The following is a 21,196-nucleotide window of genomic DNA, read 5'->3' on the forward strand; positions in this document are numbered from 1 at the left end:
AGGGTTCAACCCAGTTCTATCTTCCCAGGGCCTCTCAGGATGATGCTGTGAGCCGAGAGAAGGTGGTGAGAGAGATAGAGGGAGGGACCAGCCACCGCAGGAGGGCATAGAGGGGACTCTGCCAGGTCTCCTGTTTAATCCCGTCCTCTCAGGAGCCTCTCATCTGGAACTAGGTGATAGGGATTCATTCCCTCTGAATGGATACTCAAAGTGGAGAATGTCTCTAACCATCTCTTTAAATAAGTGCAGAACCCTGTACCAGTCCCTGTTTACAGAAACCTCAGGAGGCTGCAGGCCTCTACCCAGAGCCCTGCCTCTCTGCAGGGTATGAACAGAGTCCTTAGTTGGAGGGATTTACTAGGGTCTCTGTGCTAGGTTGAGACTCTGCCCAGCTCTCTGCCCTAGCTCTTGGGCCAAGCACCAGGAAAAACGCAATAAGGGGCTGACATCACCAGGCCCTGAGATCTCAGCTACGCATAACTCCATGCCAAGAACTGCTGAAGCATTTAATGCTATCAACACTCTGAGGCACACAGCAGTCTGGCCCTCTAGTCCCTTCTATTTTTTAAAAATTGATATTTCATTTATTTATGAGAGAGAGGGAATATGGGCGCACCAGGGCCTATAGCCACTGCAAAAAATACACCAGATGCATATGCTATCTTGTGCATCTGGCTTATATGGGTCCTGGGGAGTCGAACCTGGGTCCTTTGGCTTTGCATGAAAATGCCTTAATCACTAAGCAATCTCTCCAGCCCCTTCTAACTTTATTTTTATATTAAAAGTCTTTTTATTGCCAGCTTTCATACATATAGACAATATAACATGATCATAAATCCCTCTCTCTACCCTCCCTTTCTGCCTCCAGTATCCAAATTCTCCTCCATGCCCAATGAGTCTCTTCTTCTTTTATCTCACGGCGATCCTCCTACCTCTGCCTCCCAAGTGCTGGGATTAAAGGCATGCGCCACCATGCCCAGCTTTCTTCTTTTATTATTTTAAAAAATATTTTAAAAGGGGAAAGTGGGGGGGGGAGGGAATTACCATGGGATATTTTTTATAATAATGGAAAATGTTAATAAACATTAGAAAAAGAAGTTTATAAATTGAAAAACAAAAAAATTAAAAAATAAAAAATATTTTATTTATTTGTTTATGAGAGAGAGATGAAGAAAGAGAGAGAGAAGTTGGCAGAGGAACAGAGAGAAGGGGAGAGGAGAGAGAGAGAGAAATAGGTATGCCAGGTTCTTTAGCCACCGCAAATGAATGAACTCCAGACAAATGTGGCGCCTGATAGTACTGGGGAATTGAACCTGGGTCCTTAGGCAAATGTCCTAAGCCATCTCTCCAGCCCTCTTGAATCCCCTTTTCTTACTAGCTAGTCTCCTATTTTAATGTCAGAATTTTCTTTTTTATTAGGCAGGTCTTGTGTATGTAGTATCAGCACCGTGAGGTCATGACTACCATGGCCTCTTTGTTTCTAGAAGACAGTACTGTGAAACATTCCTCCCCTTCCTGTGGCTCTTACATTCCTATACCACAATGGTCCCTGAACCCTGGAAGGTGTGATAGAGATCTCTCACTTAGTGCTGAACACTCCACTGTCATTTCTTCTCAACACTGGTGAGTTCTGAGTCTTCCCAGTGGTCACTGTCACCTGAAAAGAGAAGCTTCTCTAACCAAAACTGAGTGCAGCATTAATATATGGGCAAAATGTAAGTCTTTAGAGAGTTGTTTGGTGGCACATAATATATCCATTTACCTAGACAATAGGATTTTGATTAAGTTTTCAGTACCAGGTAAGAATTCCCTCCCATCGGCTTTATGTGGGTAATGGGGAATTAAACTCAGGTCATTAGGTTCTTCAGGCAAGCGTCTTAACTACTGACCCATCTTCCAAACCCACCTCAAGGAAGGAAGGAAGGGAGGGAGGGAGGGAGGGAGGGAGGAAGGAAGGGAGGGAAGAAGGGAGAGGACAGTCTCGGGAGCAGTGCCACAAGGATGGAGGGACCCCTGAGAGGAAGGTGCCATGGTGAGGATGTGTGGCTTGTGCAGAATGACGAGTCTTCCTTGCTCAGTCTGCCGAGCTGTGTGACACAGAGAAGCTTTCTTCTGTCCCTGCACTTCAGGGTGTCCATCTGAGCTGTGTGTCTCAGCATGCACCCCTCGCTGCCCATGCTTTGTGATGACGACCTTTCAGGGAGGGGAGCAAGCTGTGAGCAGTCTGAGCTTCTGACCTGGCTTCTGATAACATCTGTGAAGATAAACTTAATATATATATATATATTATCAATAATATATATATATTGATATATATTATATATATTATATATATATATATTGATATATATTATTGATAACTTCCATAATTGTAAACAATATCCCATGGTAATTGCCTTCCTCCTCCCACTTTCCCCTTTGAAACTCCACTCTCCACATATCCCCTCCCCATCTCAATCAGTCTCTCTTTTATTTTGATGTCATGATCTTTTCCTCCTCTTATGATGGTCTTGTGTAGATTGTGTCAGGCACTGTGAGGTCATGGATATCCATTTTGTGTCCAGAGGAGCACGTTGTAAGGAGTTGTACCCTTCCTTTGGCTCTTACGTTCTTCCCGCCACCTCTTCCAAAATGGACCCTGAGCCATGGAAGGTGTGATTGAGATATTTCAGTGATGAGCATTCCTGTCACTTCTTCTCAGCACCATGGTGCCTTCTGAGTCATCCCAAGGTCACTGCCATCTGAAAAGAGAAGGCTCTGTGAGGATAAACTTTGAGCCTAGGCGGGTGGGATGGGGGACAGAGCCTCAGGTTGGGGGAAGTTAAAGAAGCCGAGCCCCTCTTGGTGTGCTGAGCTATTGGGGCGAGGCATAGAACGATGCATTTCTCAGTTAGGAAGACTTGGGTTACCATCTCGTTTTTAATTTTGCTGGCCAGTACTCCACACCTTGAGTGCACTTGCACCAGGAACACGGATACAGCGGGCTTGATAGGCATCGTGAATGGAGAGAAATGGTCCCACCCTCATAAACATTACTAGAGAGAAAGAATTAGGATGGATCGTACACACACAATCAGTCTGATGTGTTACCTGTTGCACCAGCCAGCCCACCTAAATTCTGCATATTTAATGTAAAATTTAAAAGTTAAATCACAGTGACTTATATACTTACAATGTATCTCACATGAATATAGTATATGCTATCGCATATTAAATATGGTCTGTTTGCAACTTGTAACAGATCTTGTATGTTGCCTGAATTAGCATATAGATGCAGTATCAGTTATTTTCTCATTGCTGTGACAAAATACTCAACCAGAAGCAGTTCATGGGAGGAAAGAGTTTGTTTCAGCCTACGGTTCTGGAAGGTAGAGTCCATCTTGACGGGGAAGCAGGGCAGGAGCAGGAGCTGGCGTCACGTCCCATCAGCAGGGAGGAGGTGGGAAGAGCGGGGAGTGCTGCTGCTCCGCTACCTTTCTCCTTGTTACTCAGCTCAGGACCCCTGCCCGGGGACCAGAGTCTCTCAGTTAGGGTGGATCCTAATCTTAAAAAAGAAATCCCTAAAAGGGCTGGAGGGATGGTTTAGTGGTTAAGGCATTTGCCTGCAAAGTCAAAGGACCCAGGTTCAATTCCCCAGCACCCACATGAGGCAGATGCACAATGCAGCACGTGCATCTGGAGTTCATTTGCAGTGGCTGGAGGCCCTGGTATGCCCATTCTCTTTCTCTTTCTCTTTCTCCCTCTTTTTCTGTCAAGTAAATAAATAATAAAAATATTTTTAAAAATCCCTAACAGGCAGGACATGTTGCCAGCTCACTAAAAATAGTTTTGTAATGCCAGGTGTGGTGGTGCACGCCTTTAATCCCAGCACTCTGGAGGCAGAGGTAGGAGGATCGCCATGAGTTCGAGGCCATCCTGAGACTCCATAGTGAATTCCAGGTCAGCCTGGGCTAGAGTGAGACCCTACCTCAAAAAAAAAAAAAAAATCCCTAACAGACATGTCAGGAGCTTTGCTCACATGGTGACTCTAAATCCTATCAAGTTGACAGCCAGAGATTAACCACTACAGAGACCTATCATATATCCTAAACCTATGTGATTATATACTTGACCTGTAACCCTCATGGTATTTATTTAGTTAGTTAGTTACTCCCAGATGGCCATGAGACCCAGTAGTCCATCATGTCACCTGTGACCATGATGTCACTTACAGCAGCTCAGGTGGCACGGACGCTGCACGCACGGGTGTGAGGAGCAGCCTGCAGCTCCTGGCCTGCAGTCCTGCGCACACTTGGCTGCTCTGCACTCCGCAGGCAGTCATCATTCAGTGGCAGGCACAGGGTCCCCAAGGCATAGAGTTCTCAGCTCCCTGACAATCTTACGGTGCTTCCCGATCGGCAGTGATGTCAACTGACTTAATTCACATGAGAGGTGGTGTGTAATCATAAGTAAGACATTTGCAAGCATATGACATGTGTAAGTTAAGTTGCAGTAAGTCCCATGCAGAGAAAACACGGACAGCAATGGTGCAGAGAAGCAGGTGGGGTCTTGAATCTTGGGTGCGGGCAAGGTGTTGAGGGAGGACAATCTGGGGAAGATGTCTGAGGAAATTGTCTGACGTCCTTTAAAGGGCTCCAATGCCGCAGTGACATGGAGCTCCTGAGGAGGGAGCAGCGCCATCCAGGAAGGGGGCGGTGGGGTCCACCCTGTGTCCTGGGGCTGTAAGTACACAGGCAGAGGAGTGTGTGTGTTAAAGGTGATGGGACATGCATGTGCAGCTGGATGCCCTCCAGCAGGCCACAGCATCACGTTGAGGGGCCACTGAGAGACAGATGAACTCAGAGATGAAAATTCTGGCCCTCGGGTTGGAAACAAAAGGGGGAATGGTGAGGGAGTCCTCTCCTGTGCTTACCGGTTGCTGGTCTCCGTGAGGCTCTGAAGAGCAAGCAGGCAGTGATGTCCAACGTGGCTCCCAGCATGAAGGGAGCACTCCTCGTGTGAGGCCAGAATGGACACCAACGGCCGCGAGTGGCTGCTGGTCTCTCGAAATGTGTCCAGTGCAGCTGTGGATCAACATTACATTCATTTCCCTGTAGTTAGATTTAAACATGAAGAGATACTTGTGTAGTACATCTGGGTGTGGTGGTGCACGCTTTTAATCCCAGCACTCGGGAGGCAGAGGCAGGAGGATCACTGTGAGTTGGAGGCTAGCCTGAGACTACATAGTGAATTCCAGGTCAGCCTGAGCTAGAGAGAGAGACCCTACCTTGAAAAACCAAAAAAATAAATAACAAAGAATGAATGAATGAATGAATGAAACAAAGAAAAAGAGAAAGAAAGAAACAAAGAAAGAAAGAAAGGAAGTAAGAAAGGAAAGAAAGAAAGGAAAGAAAGAAAGAAAAGAAAGAAAGAAAGAAAGAAAGAAAGAAAGAAAGAAAGAAAGAAAGAAAGAAAGAAAGAGGAGAGACGTGCAGTAGGGTATTTCTGTCTTCACAGAGAGAGGTGCCAGGGTCTTGGGCTGGACCAGACAGGTAAGAGAAGGATATGTAACCTACTGTGTACGTCTTGAGCCTCTGACCACCTCTCTTCTAGATTCCTCCTTGCCAGGAGCTCCGCAGATGCCATGGACAATAATAGCAATGTCAGTGAGTGTAATGACATCAGACCAGAAGCCTGGAGAGTGGCTCAGGGGATGGGGGGAAGAGGAAACTCTGAACTTCGGCATTGGTGAGAGTCTAAAGAGTGGTTAGTATTTCGTTTCCCAATACACCAAAAAGATTAGCACTCAGGATTCAATGATAATTCAGTGATAATAATTCCTATGCGGGCTGGAGAGATGGCTTAGCGATTAAGCACTTGCCTGGGAAGCCTAAGGACCCCGGTTCGAGGCTCGGTTCCCCAGGTCCCACGTTAGCCAGATGCACAAGGGGGCGCATGCGTCTGGAGTTCGTTTGCAGAGGCTGGAAGCCCTGTCGCACCCATTCTCTCTCTCTCTCTCCCTCTATCTGTCTTTCTCTCTGTGTCTGTCGCTCTCAAATAAATAAATTAATTAATTAAAAATAATAATAATTCCTATGCCACAAGGCTACCTGGCACTTAAGAAATTTCACACTGGTGTACTTCCTTTGCAACCATCCAGCATATTTGTGCTATACAGTTGGTGCCCAATAAATGCATGTTACTGATGACCTAATTCCCATCTTTCCTAGCCAAACCGGGGTTGAAAGCAAAAAACCTTTATCTTCTCCTGGGGCTCTCTGTGGCCTTCCTCCTTTGTTTCCTCCTCATTTTCTTCTGGTTCCTTCAGAAACATCAAGGTAGGTCCCAAGGGTAGGGTTGGCTTTAGGGGGAAGCTAGGGGTGCTGGAAATAAGATCTCCCTCCTAAACTTGGATTCTTGACTACCCCCCAGGGTTTCTGAGAAGCAATGGTCAGCAGCAGAAGCCACATGAAAGGTGAGGTTTCTGGAGTGACCCCAGGACACCCATCTAGTCCTCTACCTCCAGTCAGCCCCTAATTCTCATCTGTTCTTCCCCCCAGACTCAGTCCAGGTACTGATGATCTAGAGAGGATACCAGGTATGAGGAACAGGGAAGTGGGGACCCCATACATTTGGAAGCAATGGGTGGGAGAAAACTATCTGGGAGTATTACAGGAGGTTCTCCATGGGGTAGGATGCAATCTGATCATATTGTCTTCTAATAGTTATCCCAGAGAACTGACTGGTTGTCTTTTCTCTAGACACAGCCACAGCAGACAGACTTCCTGGGATGGACATAAGGATGGACACCTTGGTAAGTTTTTTAAAACATTTTATTTATTTATTTATTTACTTATTAGAGAGAGAGTGAGAGAGAGAGGCGAGTAGAGTGAGAGAGAACGAATGGGCAAGCAGGGCCTGTAGCCACCACAAACAACTCCAGACACACGTGCCACCTTGTGCATCTGGCTTTACGTGAGTACTGGGGACTCAAACTTGAGTCCTTAGACTTTGCAGGCAAGCTCCTTAGCCACTGAGCCATCTCTCCAGCCCCTTGGTAGGTTTTTATATTACTCATCTGATGGTGCATAACAAAACGTCCCAGATTTAGCCACTTAGCAACATGACCTCAGTTTCTTTGATCAGGAATCTGGGAGCAGGAAGCAGCCAAAAGTCACATCGCATTTGGGCTTGATGGGCTTGAAGGGTGCACCTCCAATATGGTATATTTCCATGGCCATAGGCAGGAAGTCCCTCCACAGTGGGCGGCTCTCCCCAGGAGGAAGGGCCAAGACAGAGGAAGGCACCGTTTTGTGTGTCCTCACCCAGGAAAGTGACATGTCATCACTTCCGCTGTCCTGTTAGTCATATAGACTGACCCCCCTTCCATTGGAAGGGGGACCACAGAATGACATGACTCCAGGGCATGGGGCCCTGTTTAGAGGCAGCCCCCATTTCCAGGTTCTCCTCTCTCCTTGGCCACCCTAACTCACATGGGGTCTCTTTCCCTCAGACCTCAGCTGCAGGGGGGGGCCCGGAAGGTGACATATGCTCAGCTAGACCACCGAGTGCTCACACAGAAAGCGTCCCCAACTACCGTATCTCCCCAGGGGGAAGAGGCCACAGCTGAGTCCAGCATGTTTGCAACCCTGGGCAGATGCTGAGCATGTGGGCCTACCTGACTCCTTTACCTGAAGACACAGGAACGCACTCTTGGAAAAGCTTGAAGCAGTCATTTGGGAGGCTTCTCCTGGAATCATCTTGGTATGGAGGCCAGAAAGTCATTTCTTCCGGAGACAAGCACTGGAGCCTGGCAGTGTTGGGAGCCTGGAGGTGTCTGTTCTGCAGCTAGAAGATGTGCTTCATTGGGATGGCTTGTACATTCATCAGTCCTTGGAGACACTATGAGGCAGTGACCTCCAGAGAGCCAATTTCAATCTCCTACTGTTTCTGGAGCCCCTGGTGGTCTCTGAAGACACCTACAGCTCCCTGGCTATTTCCAAAGACCCAGCTGCAGCCCCTGGAGTGGTTCCAGAGGGTCAGCTACAGCCCCCAGATATTTCTAAAGATCCAACTCTAGTCCCTTGGCTGTTTCCAGGGCCTCAGACACTGAACTCTGGTTGTTTCTGGAGACCCTTCCACAGCTGCCTAGCTGATTTTATGAACAAGGCTGCCCCACGACTTCATTTATATGATGAGCCCAGTGGACCCTAAAGTCCTCCCCAGATCCAACTGATGCCCCTGTGCCTGGACTGTGTTCCCACAGCTACAGGCTGAGCCCTCTATCCAGGGCAGGCTCATGTGGGGTCTCTTGGGTATTTTTGTTTGTTTGTTTGTTTTAGATAGGATCTCACTCTAGTCCAGGCTGACCTGAAATTCACTATGTAGTCTCAAGGTGGCCTTGAACTCACAGTGATCCTCCTAGCTCTGCCTCCCGAGTGCTGGAATTAAAGGCATGCACCACCACACCCGGTTTATCTTGTGTATTTTGAAGACAGAATATTTCATCCTATGTGGGTCCTACCCACAGCCCATGTGGACCCAGTCTCTGCCTTTACAAGCTATTTAGAGCTGACTGGGGGAAAATGAGGGCTACAAAGGGGTTCCCATTTTTCCTACTTTATTTCATATACATCTAATTGATCACTACTGTGCATAACAGCTAAGGTGTGCTCTGAGAGGACTTGATTCATGCATGCCTTGTGTAGCCATTACCACAAGCCAGTGCTCAGGACGCGTCTCCCACCTTCCGCGCCACCCACACCGGATATCCTGAATGTGCTCACTGATGGCTGACTGGGGTCGATGTTCGCTGGTGGCGAATGTGGATGAGGATGGAGGAGGGAGGTGATGAGGGGAGGGAAGGCTGGGCATGGGCATAGAGCTGGCTCAGCTACCCACACCTGCACACGAGCTCATGTAGGCACATGTGGAAACACACACGCACACGCACACGCACACACATACACACTTGCACACATGGACACATGCCAGAACCTCAAGTCTCCTGTGAGATTGGACTTGTCAGAATCTCTGCTGCTGTGACCAGGTCGGGGCTCTCCTCTCAGATTAGAGCAGTTCTCTTGCACCGCGTTGTGCATCTGGCTTACACGGGTACTGGGGAATTGAACCTGTGTCCCTAGGCTTCACTGGCAAGCGCCTTAACTGCTAAGCCATCTCTCTAGCCCCTATTTACCTACTTTTGATATGCTCATAGAAGTATATTTTGATCATATTCATTCTTATTACTGTCTCTTATCCTTCCTGCTGAACCCATTCTTCTTCCCAATTACTCTCACTTCTACTTTTATATCTTCTTATTTCTGTGACCCTCTGAGTTTAAGTAGGGTTGCTTGCATGAGCTCTGGTGTAGGGTTACTCACAGGAGCATGGACAGCTTACTCATCATTGGTCTTGGCCCAGATTATAGTCATCTTTGATGACCACTGACATTTATTCAACCCCCAAATCCAGTTCCCTTTACCCACACATCGTCTCACCCTTGCCAACATCTTGTTAGCCACCCTCTTCTCCAATGTGAAGGTTCATCAGAGATCCTGTGACAGTGCCAGGAGGTCACCAGGGGGGCAGGTCTCTCTTTTGTCCCGGAACCTTAGTTCTTGGAAACTCACATTGAGCTCATCCCTTAAAAGCATGATCACATCAGTCTTCAGGCTGGTAGTATTAGAGGAAACCGAGGGACACAGAAGTGGCACCAGAGACTGGGTGGAGAATCAGTGGAAATGGAAATGGAAAGCTTATTTTCATGCCAGCATGGGCCCAGGGGAAGCTCTTCCAAAGCCTGGACCCTGACTCTTGGTGGTTCCGAGCTTATACGCCTTTTCTATGACTGCTCTCATTATTGTTAATTCTCAGAGCACAGAGCCCCGGCCTCGTGGCAAAGACTTTGAGTATGAGGTAGGTAAGTCTTACAGAAACAGGAAAATCCTTAGTTAGCAGAGAGATGCCTGCAATGTACTATGGAGATAAAAAGAAACACGGGACAATTTACAGCACAGGATAGAAGCTGAAATCCATATCATGGCCTTGAAACAACAACAACAAAAAAAAATACAGCATTGGACATAACCAGCACAAAGATGATACAGTACATGATCAATGCAAAAAAGTCCATACAGGGCTGGAGAGAGGGTTTAGCGGTTAAGGCATTTGCTTAAGAAGCCTAAGGAGGCAGGTTCAACTCTCCAGATCCCATGGGTTACAGACTCTATAGTTGACCTCAGGGTTAGCAAGGACCATCTTGTGTCTCATGAAGCCCCAGGCAGAGAGCTCTGGGGGATGGGGACGTGGTGTGCAGATGTGGTGGAAGCAGTGGAGGCTTGAGTTAATTTCCCTCCTGTCCATCCTAGGAGAAAGGAAGATTTCCTCACCGTGAAAGCTGAGATTCCCTATTTTGCTCCTTTCTAGGGCACTGCAGAGACTCTCAGCAGCATGAAAAACTTTATTTCAGGACACACACACACACACACACACACACACCTCTGTTCACCCCAGATAGGACACAAATGACGGAACAAAACGCGAGCGCACCAAAACCAGTGCTGGTGAACCAGTGAGTTGACTGGGTTATTTAAAGAGCAAGGTGGCCGAGTGTGGTGGAGCACGCCTTTAATCCCAGCCCTGGGGAGGCAGAGGTAGGAGGATCATTGAGTTTGAGGCCAGCCTGAGACTACATAGTGAATTCCACATCAGCCTGGACTAGAGTGAGACCCCACCTCCAAAAACAAAACAAACCAAAAAGGTGAGGGTTTGCTCAGGGGAGCAACAGATGACTCAAAGGCAGCTGCATCACTGAAAAGCGCACCCCAGCATAGGCGACAATTTAGGGAAGCCTGGGAAAGACTCCCTGCCAGCAGCTGTTTCCCCTTTGTGATCTTAGGGAGGGGTCTTGCAACCTTTTAAGTTTCAGCTCTCCCAGAGTTGTTGACCTCCTGAGTGGGCTGAGCCTTCCTGCCAACCCCACTCCCAAAGAGCAGGACTGTTTCAACTCAGAGATTCCTGCTACCCCTGGGCAGTTGTTTACTGCCTCTATAAGCTTGGGGAATGGTCCTGTGACCTTTTAACTTTCAGCTCTTCCTGACCTATTTCTGGACCTCCTGAGTCACCCACACCTCCTTCCTCCAGGAGGGAGCATTTCAAATCAGAGGAATTTGCTGCACAATGCCTCTGTCTCATCTAAGCCTCAAGGGAGGCCTATGACCTGTGACCACTGTGTGTCAGAGGCTTACTGGGTTTGAGAAGTTCCACACGGAGCAGAGAAGTCTCGTGGCAAAGGTGCCATCAACATGTGTAAGATGAAGGCCGCATTTTTCTTTCCCTTTTTTTTTTTTTTCCAGTTTTCCGAGGTAGAGTCTCACTCTAGTTCGGTTGACCTGGGATTCACTGTGTAGTCTCAGGTGGCCTCGAACTCATGGCGGTCCTCCTACCTCTGCCTCCCAAGTGCTGGGATTAAAGGCGTGCGCCACCATGCCCGGCAAAGGCCTCATTTTCATTCCCAAGATCAGTGAAGAGCTGCTGCTGGACATTATCACTGTGTCTGCCTGGAAGGTTCCATCTGGTCCCCAGTGAGACTTGAGCTGGAGGTGGCCAGTGAGGATGTCATCCAGGGCTCTGTCCCAGGCTCAGCAGTGAACTAACGTCTGTCCCCAGAAGGGCATTAGTCTTACTTGTCACCACGATGGCCTAGACACAGTTCCACCCTGGATTGGGCACAGAGCTGGCTCTGCTAGGATATGGACTAGGTCCCAGATACGGTGGGAGAACTTTTCACCTCAATAGAATTCGGGTCTTTTGCGCCAGAGAGATGGCTTAGTGGTTAAGGCGTTTGCCTGCGAAGCCTAAGGACCCATGTTCTACTCTCCAGATCCCATGTAAGCCACACGCAAGATCACACATGCCCACTAGGTGGTCAAAGCATCTGGAGCTCGCTTACAGCAGCTGAAAACCCTGGCGTGCCAATTCTCTCTCTCTCTCTCAAAATAAAGAAATAAGTAGATTTAAAATTCATTTCTTTTCACTAGGAGTGCTGTTATTCTGACCTTTCCACTGATCCACTGCTTGTGGTGGACCCAAGAATATGTAGGAACCCTATCTTTGAGACAGGTCACATAGAGAAAGCTTTGGGGTGAAATGTCCCTACCTCTGTATGATCAATCCCCAAGATGTCCTTGGGTATGGTGAGAGACTATAGGAGATAAATAGTTTTCTTGGATAGGTAGACAGAGGCACCTTGATAGGTGGCTTTATTCTCTTTCTGCACTGATCCACAATGGTGACTGAAGATGGCCAAGAGGACTGCTCACTTTCTGGTTCTCCCACGAGGACAAAGGACACAGAGGCACCCTGTCTGGAACATGTGCAATGCTGGGTGTGTCATGGGCCAGTCAGTGTCTCCGTCTTAGTTTAAACTGACCAAGCATAGACTCTGGGTGGAAGGCCTTCTCTTACCCAATACAAAGCCCATTGTTGCCGGGCGTGGTGGCGCACGCCTTTAATCCCAGCACTCGGGAGGCAGAGGTAGGAGGATCGCCATGAGTTTGAGGTCACCCTGAGACTCCATAGTGAATTCCAGGTCAGCCTGAGCTAGAGTGAAACCCTACCCAAAAAAAAAAAAAAAGCCCATTGTCCCAGGGGTGGTGGAATTCCACCTCTGGCATGCCTTCCTCAGATTAGGAGTCTATTTCTTTTTGCCCCTTTACTTTCACTTTTCAAATAATATTTAGTTTATTCATTTTATTTATTTGAGAGAGAGAGGGGGAGAGAGAGAGACAATGGGCATGCCAGGGCATTCAGCTGTTGTAAACCAACTCCAGACACATGTGCCACCTTGTGTTTCTGGCTTACGTGGGTCCTGGGGAATCAAACCTGGGTTCTCTTTAAATAAACTTTGCTCTCGATTGTCTTTAATTAAACTAGAAGTGCCTGTAAGGAGAGAAATGTCTTTGAACCTGTAAGAGAGAATCTGGTCCTTCCCCATCTCTTTTTCTATAAAGAAGTAATTCCTTTCCCTAGAAACCTGGCAAAGTGTCTGGATATCTGGTGTGAAGGCTCTGCCTCTATAAACTCTATAGTAAAATCTTTCTAAACATCACCCCATATGTTCTGCAGATTTCATTTATCAAAATTTATAAGACAAGAACTGATTCAGTGGAAGTTTTGTGTGGCCGTGAGCTTTAGGCACCCTAACTGCTGGATTAGAGCCCATCTGAGAGCCAAGAAAAGCTCCATCACTCTCAAAGATGCCCCACATGCCTATATCAAAAGTCTAGCAGGAGGAAGTAGCCCACCTCAGGGAGGAACAAGCTCATCTTCCTTTAAAACAGAGAGTCTTGGTCTGTAGATAAAGCGCAGCAGTTAACGCTGAGTTAGTTAAGGCATGTGCCTGCAATGGCTATGGACCCAGTTCTGATTCCCCAGTACCCACATAAAGCCATATGTACAAGGTGGCACATGCATCTGGAGTGGGTATACAGTGGCCTGAGGCCCTGGTGTGCCCATATTCTTCCTTTCTCTCTCTCTGCATCTTTCTCTCCACTCTCTCTCAAATAACTAACATAATAATTAGAAGAACAGTCTTTCCTCCCTTCTCGCTTCATTCCTCTGGAACTCAACCATCTTGTGAGTCACAGGCACAGAGTCACTCAGGCCTGGCGTTACCCCCTTAGTTTATCATGTGGCGGTGACGTGACCGCACTATCCTAGGACACCTGCGGGTGACACACTGGCTCTGTGGATGAGGTCAGGATCCAGCACACCCTGACGCTCTGGCAGGGGAGCAGCTCCCGCATCCATGGCGACCAGACGGCTGGTGTGTGCTCACTTGGCAGGATCAGAGCAGACATGGTGCCACTGTAACACCCCAAGTCTCCCGTCCTTTTCTAGGCTCTAAAACAGTCATCTCCAATTGAGGGTTCACAGAAAGCGAGCAGTCGGATCTCAGGAAGCATGGAAAGTGAGCGGGAACAGACTTGAGCACAACTTGGCTTTCTCTGTGTTAGTATCTATACTTACTCATCTACACAGACATCTAGGCAAGATTTTAACAATATGATCAACTTTATAAGGACTGCAGTGATACAGATAGATGTTGCATGCACCCACTGGGAGGTAGATATCGACATCACAGGCCCTATAAGGGCATGCTGGCCAGTGTAGGTAAGTTCTCTGTTAAGACAGAAAATGGCCAGCTGCCCCTCCACCATGACCCTCAGCTGCCGTGCTCAGGCTGAGCTCCATCCACACCGCTCTCCCGCTGTCAGGGCCACTGCTGCTTCAGTGTCTGTGACGGCGTCAGTGGTGACGCTCGGGATCTGTGTGTCCAGCTGTCTAGGTGGACTTGTCTTATCCTCCCCCCTTCACCCTCTCCCCATGCATAAGGGGCCTTGTTACATCATGGCTTCTTCAGTTTCTGGAAGTCTCACGCTCCAATCCGACAGAGGTAGGGGACAACTCAGGGTCCTGTGCCCTGAGGTCACGTCAGAAACTGAAGGTGCTGGAGCTCTGACAATCGTCGCCGTGGGGAGCTCGCACCAAGGTTGGCAGTATGACTGTGGGAATCCCACAGAGGACCCACCTAATGCTCAGCACATGACACCAAGAGAGACTTGGATATTGGGACACAGGAGGGCCTCAAGAAACTGCTAGAGAACTCACATCTCTTGTCTCAGGAATGAAAAGCAGAGTCATTCAAACTTCATCCATGCCAACGTCCGATGGGCCATTTCTGAATGGACAGAGCACATAGAGATACTTCACTGTGCGCCTACATTGTGCAATACCGTGAACCTTTCAACACCACGAGCTTTTCACGCCCCAAACCCATGTTGTTCTCTAGTCCAGACGTTAGTGATGGTGGAGCCTCTGCATGCCCCAGACGTCGCTGGCTGCACAGCTCTGAGGAGTGAGGTGAGGCCCCCAGACTCCAGCTAAGGAAGCCTCGACTCCAGAGACAAGACGCTGACCACAAGCTGCCAGCGGCAGTCATTAACTAGACGGGAAGGAACTCCCAACTAGCCATGGGATTCTGCCACAGAAACATGGGCCTTAAGAAGAGAAGTGTCGGGCTGGAGAGATGGCTTAGCGGTTAAGCGCTTGCCTGTGAAGCCTACGGACCCCAGTTCAAGGCTTGATTCCACAGGACCCAGGTTAGCCAGGTGCACAAGGGGCACATGCATCTGGAGTTCATTTGCAGTGGTTGGAGGCCCTGGTGTGCCCATTCTCTCTATATATCTGCCTCTTTCTCTTCCTTTCTGTCACTTTCAATAAATAAATAAATAAAAATAAACGAAAAATTTTTCAAAAATAAAAAGAAGGAGAAAGTGTCACTCAGGAGTTTGATCCAAGACATATGGGGTGATTTCTGTCAGTAAGGAAAAAGGGAAGTGTGTAAAGAGGACAGCTCAGCAGAGGAAACTGACGCCCAGAGCCACGAGAACAGTCACGCCGCCTCCGTCTCCCTCTTCTCTCGTCTGTGCTCATCCCCAGGAAGAAGCTCCTCTGAGCTGCCCAGCCAGGGGCTCAGTGTCTGCTGCTCGGCGTCTGCCCTGCAGCATCACCTGCACCCTCCCTGAACCTTCTCCAGGACTGGGGCGACAGCTAGACGAGGAGAGGACCCCGCAGTGCTGTGTGGATGGAGAGGCTGAAGTGAAGCTGGAGTGAAGGAGACTCCATGGGGAGGCCCAGAGAGGACAGATCAGACCCTAGCTAGCTTCCTCTGGGGCCTATATGCTGACCTTTGTTGACATGAGGACCAAAAAGTCAGCTGCTGATAGGCTCCGGGAGAAGGTCTGACATATGTGTCTGCAAACAGCCTTGTCCCATTCCTCCTGGTGTCCCAGCCCTAGGAAGATAAGGACCAGGCTCCTGTGGAGGACAGTTCCTCTTTCTGTGTGGCTACTGATGTGTCAATCCGTCTCCCAGAACACCAGGGCAACAAAGGCCACATCCTGCCTGTCTGTCCATAGGCCATTTGCAGAGCAGCAGCCAGTGAGACAACACTATGACCTTCACCCTCACTGTCCTCCTCAGCCTCGGTGAGATGCGAAGATGGGAAGGAGATATGGAGTCTGGGACAGACCTCACCCCACAGCCAGGCACTGGCCTATGAGGAGACACCAGAGCTTCTGGAGGTGGTGGGGGGAGAGGACCTGCTCGGGTTCCAGGGGCAAATCTTTCATAGGGACCTCTCTTCCAGGGCTGTGTCTGGGCTCCAGGAACACAGCAAAGGCAGGTGAGTTTGTGTCCACCCTTCCCAGGTGCCTCTACCTTACTGGCCAAGGTTGTACATCTGGGTAGTGGGTATGGAGAACAGCTGATGGTGGGGATGCCTGGAGGGTCCTGGGGCCAAGGGCTGGGATCTGAGGCAAGAATGTCTGATTTTCTGGCAGAGATCTCCACACCTACCATTTGGGCTGAGCCAGGTTCTATTGTCACCTGGGGGACACCTGTGACCATCTGGTGTCAGGGGACCTTTGGAGCTCTGGAGTATTATCTGGATAAAAAAGGAAGCCCACCACACTGGGACAGACAGACCCCACTGGAGCCTGGGAACAAGGCCAACTTCTCAATCCTGTCCATGACAGAGCGCCATGCAGGGCGATATTGCTGTTACTATCGCAGTCCTGCTGGGCTGTCAGAGTGCAGTGACCCCCTGGAGCTGGTGGTGACAGGTGAGAGGACACTCAGGGGTCTCAGCCCTTAGGACCTGTCCCCAGGAAGGGCTGTGCTTTCAGGGATGTCCCTCTCACACCGCCCAGACCTCGCAGACAGCATGCGAGGTGTGAGTCTTTTTAACAAGCTGCTGCCTCTTTCTCTCCTAGGAGTCTACAGGAAGCCCACCCTCTCAGTCTTGACCAGCTCTGTGGTGGCATCAGGCAGGAACGTGACCATTCAGTGTGGCTCCCAGCTGGCATTTAGCAAGTTCATTCTGAGTAAGGAAGGAGAACACCCGCAGTCCAGGACCCTGAACGCACAGCTTGTGCGCAGTGGACAGATGCAGGCACTGTTCCTTGTGAGCGCCCTGAACTCTACCCAGAGGTGGACACTCAGATGCTACGGCAGTTACCAGAACAAGTCCCATGTCTGGTCAGAATCCAGTGACCCCCTGAAGCTCCTGGCGTCAGGTGAGGATGTGTTGCCATGAGCCCCACTTCCATGAACCACTGTTAGGAATAGCTAAGAGGAGTGGGCACTCCTGACCTAGAGACCAAGACTGTGAGAAACAGTAAGTCCTGCAGAGCAGGGCAGGAGTGGACAGGTGCTGGTCACAACCAGCTCCTCTTCTTCCCCGCTGACTGTCCAGAAACTCCTTCCTCCTGACCCAGAATGGCCTTGTCCTAGCCCACGAAAAATCCTTACCTCACAGGGCCTCTCTGTCATTAGCTATGACAAACTTGCTCTGTCAAGGAAGACAGTGTGACCTCCCCCACATCCCAGTTCCCTGACTGGTAGCACAAGCTGGGCTATCTCAGACCCACTGCCCCTGGATGCTGTGAGTGGCCCCTACAGGGTCCTGTAAAGAAGCTGCAGTGAGCACAGCCTCTCCTGCAAGTGGTCAGACGCCAGCGATGCCCCAGGAGCCCTGAGTACAATTGCGGAGTCTAGAAGGTTCAGCCAAAGACTCAGACTCAGGCCATCCTAGAGGAGGTCAGGAAAGGGTGGCTGAGATGCGCAGCGGGGACATCTGATAGAGAGAGGCAGAAGCAAGGGAATATCGGGAGGCACAGTGTCACAGCAAACAGAGACAGAGAAGCCCGCGTCCTCAGAGGGAGGCTCCGATGATGGCTCAGCTCGGGACGAGGTGTACAGCCCCCATCAGCCTTCTCGCTAGGACAGCCCCCTGTCACACCCGCCCTGTCAGTGCAAGCAGGCTCCACAGTGTCCTCGGGAGAGAATGCGACCCTGCTCTGCCAGCCCTGGAGCCCCGAGGACACTCTCCTCCCCAAAGAGGAAGCAGTCAATCTTCTCCTGTATCTAAGATCTGAAGTCCTAGCTCAGCTGCACCAGGTAGAATTCTCCATGAGTGCTGTGACCATGGCCTTCGAGGTGATATGAAGAGGCTGAGACTGAGTTTCTCAGTCTCCTCTGGAGGCATCAACTCAGGCTTCCTTCTCCCTCCTGCCTTAAATGTCTCCATCTGAGTGAGGGACGCTACCTGGATGTGACCTTGCAAGGGCCCCTCATTGATATTCTGATATTCTGTGGCTTCCTAGACCTGCTCTGGTCCCGAACCCTTATTGGGTCTGTCTTGCTTCTCTCAGTAAAAGACTTGTGAGGGTGAAAAAGGCAAGGGAGGGGGAAGGTGCAAGGCATTTTACCCATAATTCTTGTGGGGGAGGGTCTGCCTAGTAAAGAGGAAGCCACAGTATTATGGAAACAGCAAAGGTTTATGAGAACCCACTGGTTTAGAAGCCCTTCTTCCTGGATGACATCAAATCCTTCTGATTTTATCTTCGGAGCCACTGCATGACCTGGTGGCAATGTGTCCTGGAGTGTGTGCTGGGCGAGGAGGAAGGAGAAAGGGCCCCATTCTCAGAATACGGTGTGCAGCCTGACTTGGACATAGTGGAGATGCTGGGCTGGTGGGAAAGAGGAACTGGTGAGAGAGGGACAGGGCACAGAGCACAGGGACAATCCCTTTATGGCCCTTTTTTTTCCCCAGTTCTTGCAAAATATTTCAGCTCCCTCCTTTACACCTGAGGGGCCGTGAGGCCTCAGACCAGGGTGGGTGTCATGCTAGAGACATGTTTCTTTAGAAAAACACATCCCTGACGGCAGTCACTGCTCTGCACAGTCCCTCCTGAGCTCTCCAGGAGTCCACACTCAGGGCACACCTGAGGCTGAGGGGAAATTTGCACCTGCTCGCTACAGAGGTTTGGGAATCCCTGCCTGGCACATCTTGTGGACAAGTTGTGTCCTCTCTACATTTTCTTATTTTTAAAAAATATTTTCGGGCTGGAGAGATGGCTTAGCGGTTAAGCGCTTGCCTGTGAAGCCTAAGGACCCCGGTTCGAGGCTCGGTTCCCCAGGTCCCACGTTAGCCAGATGCACAAGGGGGCGCAAGCGTCTGGAGTTCGTTTGCAGAGGCTGGAAGCCCTGGCGTGCCCATTCTCTCTCTCTCTCCCTCTATCTGTCTTTCTCTCTGTGTCTGTCGCTCTCAAATAAAAAAAAAAAAAATTTAAATATTTTCGTTTATGATCTGGGGAAATGACTTAGTGGTTAAGGTGTTTGCCTTAAAAAAAAAGCCTAGGACCCTGGTACAATTCCCTAGGACCCATGTAAGCCAGATGCACAAGGGGGCACATACATCTGGCTTACGTGGCATCAGGGGTTCCTTTGCAGTGGCTGGAGGCCCTGGCGTGCCCATTCATGAGAATGATGATGGTTAAGGGGAATAGTCTGGGGGGGATGCAAGGGAGGTGCCCCCAGAATGTTTTCGGGTTCTGGTAGTGACATTGTGGAGCCCCTGAGGACCAGTCCCAGACACCTGATCCCTCATAGATCCTTGGCTGCTGAGAGAATTAATAATTAATTATCTGTGCCCAGGCTGAGCAGAGAGCAGAGAGGATTTCATTAGTTCTGAACTGGGGATCATTTGTCACTCATCCTGAGCTCCCCAGAAACCCAGATAACCGTTTTCTTGCCAGGTGACTGAGACACGAGGCTGAGCTCACAGAGCAGAGCGAGGGTGGATTACGAACGAGGTCAGAGGGAAAACATCTGCTGGGGTCTGCATGAAGTTAGGGCCTGAGACTACGACATAGGAATGTGCATTTCAGGGGAAAGTTGGGGTCTCAGAAAAAGCTTCACACACCCTTTTCTGCTTCTTTATTTATCACACACAGCTGAGACCATCATCCCATCACAGAATAAGTCACACACAAAGACAACTGAGCAAGGAGAACGCTGTTATGGGCGCTAGATGTGAAGGTCCAGTCCTGCCCATGGGAAGCCAGTGTGTTAGATGGGGGTGCAGGGATGCTCAGGTGATTTGTGGTTGTCCCTGACTTCTGTGACTTTCTTCTCCAATTCTCAGAGTCACAGCCCCAGGACCACACAGTGAAGAATCTCATCCGGATAGCTATGGCTGGCTTAGTCCTCGTGATTCTTGGGATTCTGCTGTTCGAGGCTTGGCACAGCCAGAGAAGGACCCAGCACGCAGCCATGAGCTTACATAGGAGAGAGACCCACAGCTTTGGTTCTCAAGCACATACCCAAGTGGGAAATATATATGTGCAACACGATGCAGTCACAAGAATATGAGCAGGAGTGTCTTTTTGGAAATACCAAAGGTCATAAAATAGAAAAGTCCATCTATCCAAACAAAGAACATATTCCGGCCATCTATGGCCACACTGGAATATTACAGAGGAGAAAATGCAGAAACAAGATCTACAGTGAACAACATGGATCAGCTTTCAATACTGATTTTTAATTAGTTAAATATAAAGCCTGAATGATTTAAACAGAGTTCCCAAAAGAATAAATACAAAATCCAAGAAATATTTTGAAGATGTTCAGCATTGTTAGACATTAGACAACTACAAATCAGGCTTCCTTCTCACTCAAGTCAATCTGGCCATGTTCAAGACAACAAATGACAACTGATGACAAGAATGTGGGGAGGGCTGGAGAGATGGCTTAGCGGTTAAGCGCTTGCCTATGAAGCCTAAGGACCCCGGTTCGAGGCTCGGTTCCCCAGGTCCCACGTTAGCCAGATGCACAAGGGGGCGCACGCGTCTGGAGTTCGTTTGCAGTGGCTGGAGGCCCTGGCGAGCCCATTCTCTCTCTCTCCCTCTATCTGTCTTTCTCTCTGTGTCTGTTGCTCTCAAATAAATAAATTAATTAATTAAAAAAAAAAAAAAAGAATGTGGGGAACAGACCTTTGAGTATTGTTGGTGGACATGTAAACGGGTGTACGCATTAAGAAATTAGTATGGATTTGGAAGAAGGAGAATCAATATACAATTTTTTTACTTGAAAATGCCAGAATCATACCTAATATTTTGTATTTAACTACAAAAAACAACTAAAAATAGAACTGCCATATGTCTCAACTGAACCACTTCTGTAAATATAGCTGAGGCTTCCAGGTCAACAAACCACGGAGCTATCTTCACATCTACATTTATTTCAGGATGATTCATATATAGGACCACCTTAGATACCCATCAACAGAAGAATGGATAAAGAAAAGGTG

The 21,196-nt window shown here is 49.0% G+C and overlaps 1 protein-coding gene across 1 annotated transcript; it reads left to right on the forward strand.

The window, feature by feature from the left end:
• Positions 1-15,557: 15,557 nt before the first annotated feature.
• On the forward strand, positions 15,558-20,369 carry LOC123454770 (leukocyte immunoglobulin-like receptor subfamily A member 5). Its single transcript, XM_045134152.1, has 4 exons — positions 15,558-16,228; positions 16,386-16,667; positions 16,818-17,120; positions 20,033-20,369. The coding sequence occupies exons 1-4, from the start codon at positions 16,045-16,047 to the stop codon at positions 20,257-20,259; spliced, it is 996 nt and encodes a 331-aa protein (XP_044990087.1). The 5' UTR covers positions 15,558-16,044; the 3' UTR covers positions 20,260-20,369.
• The last annotated feature ends 827 nt before the right edge of the window (positions 20,370-21,196 follow it).

This window comes from Jaculus jaculus, chromosome 14 (assembly GCF_020740685.1).
Source record: "Jaculus jaculus isolate mJacJac1 chromosome 14, mJacJac1.mat.Y.cur, whole genome shotgun sequence".
Taxonomy (NCBI): domain Eukaryota; kingdom Metazoa; phylum Chordata; class Mammalia; order Rodentia; family Dipodidae; genus Jaculus; species Jaculus jaculus.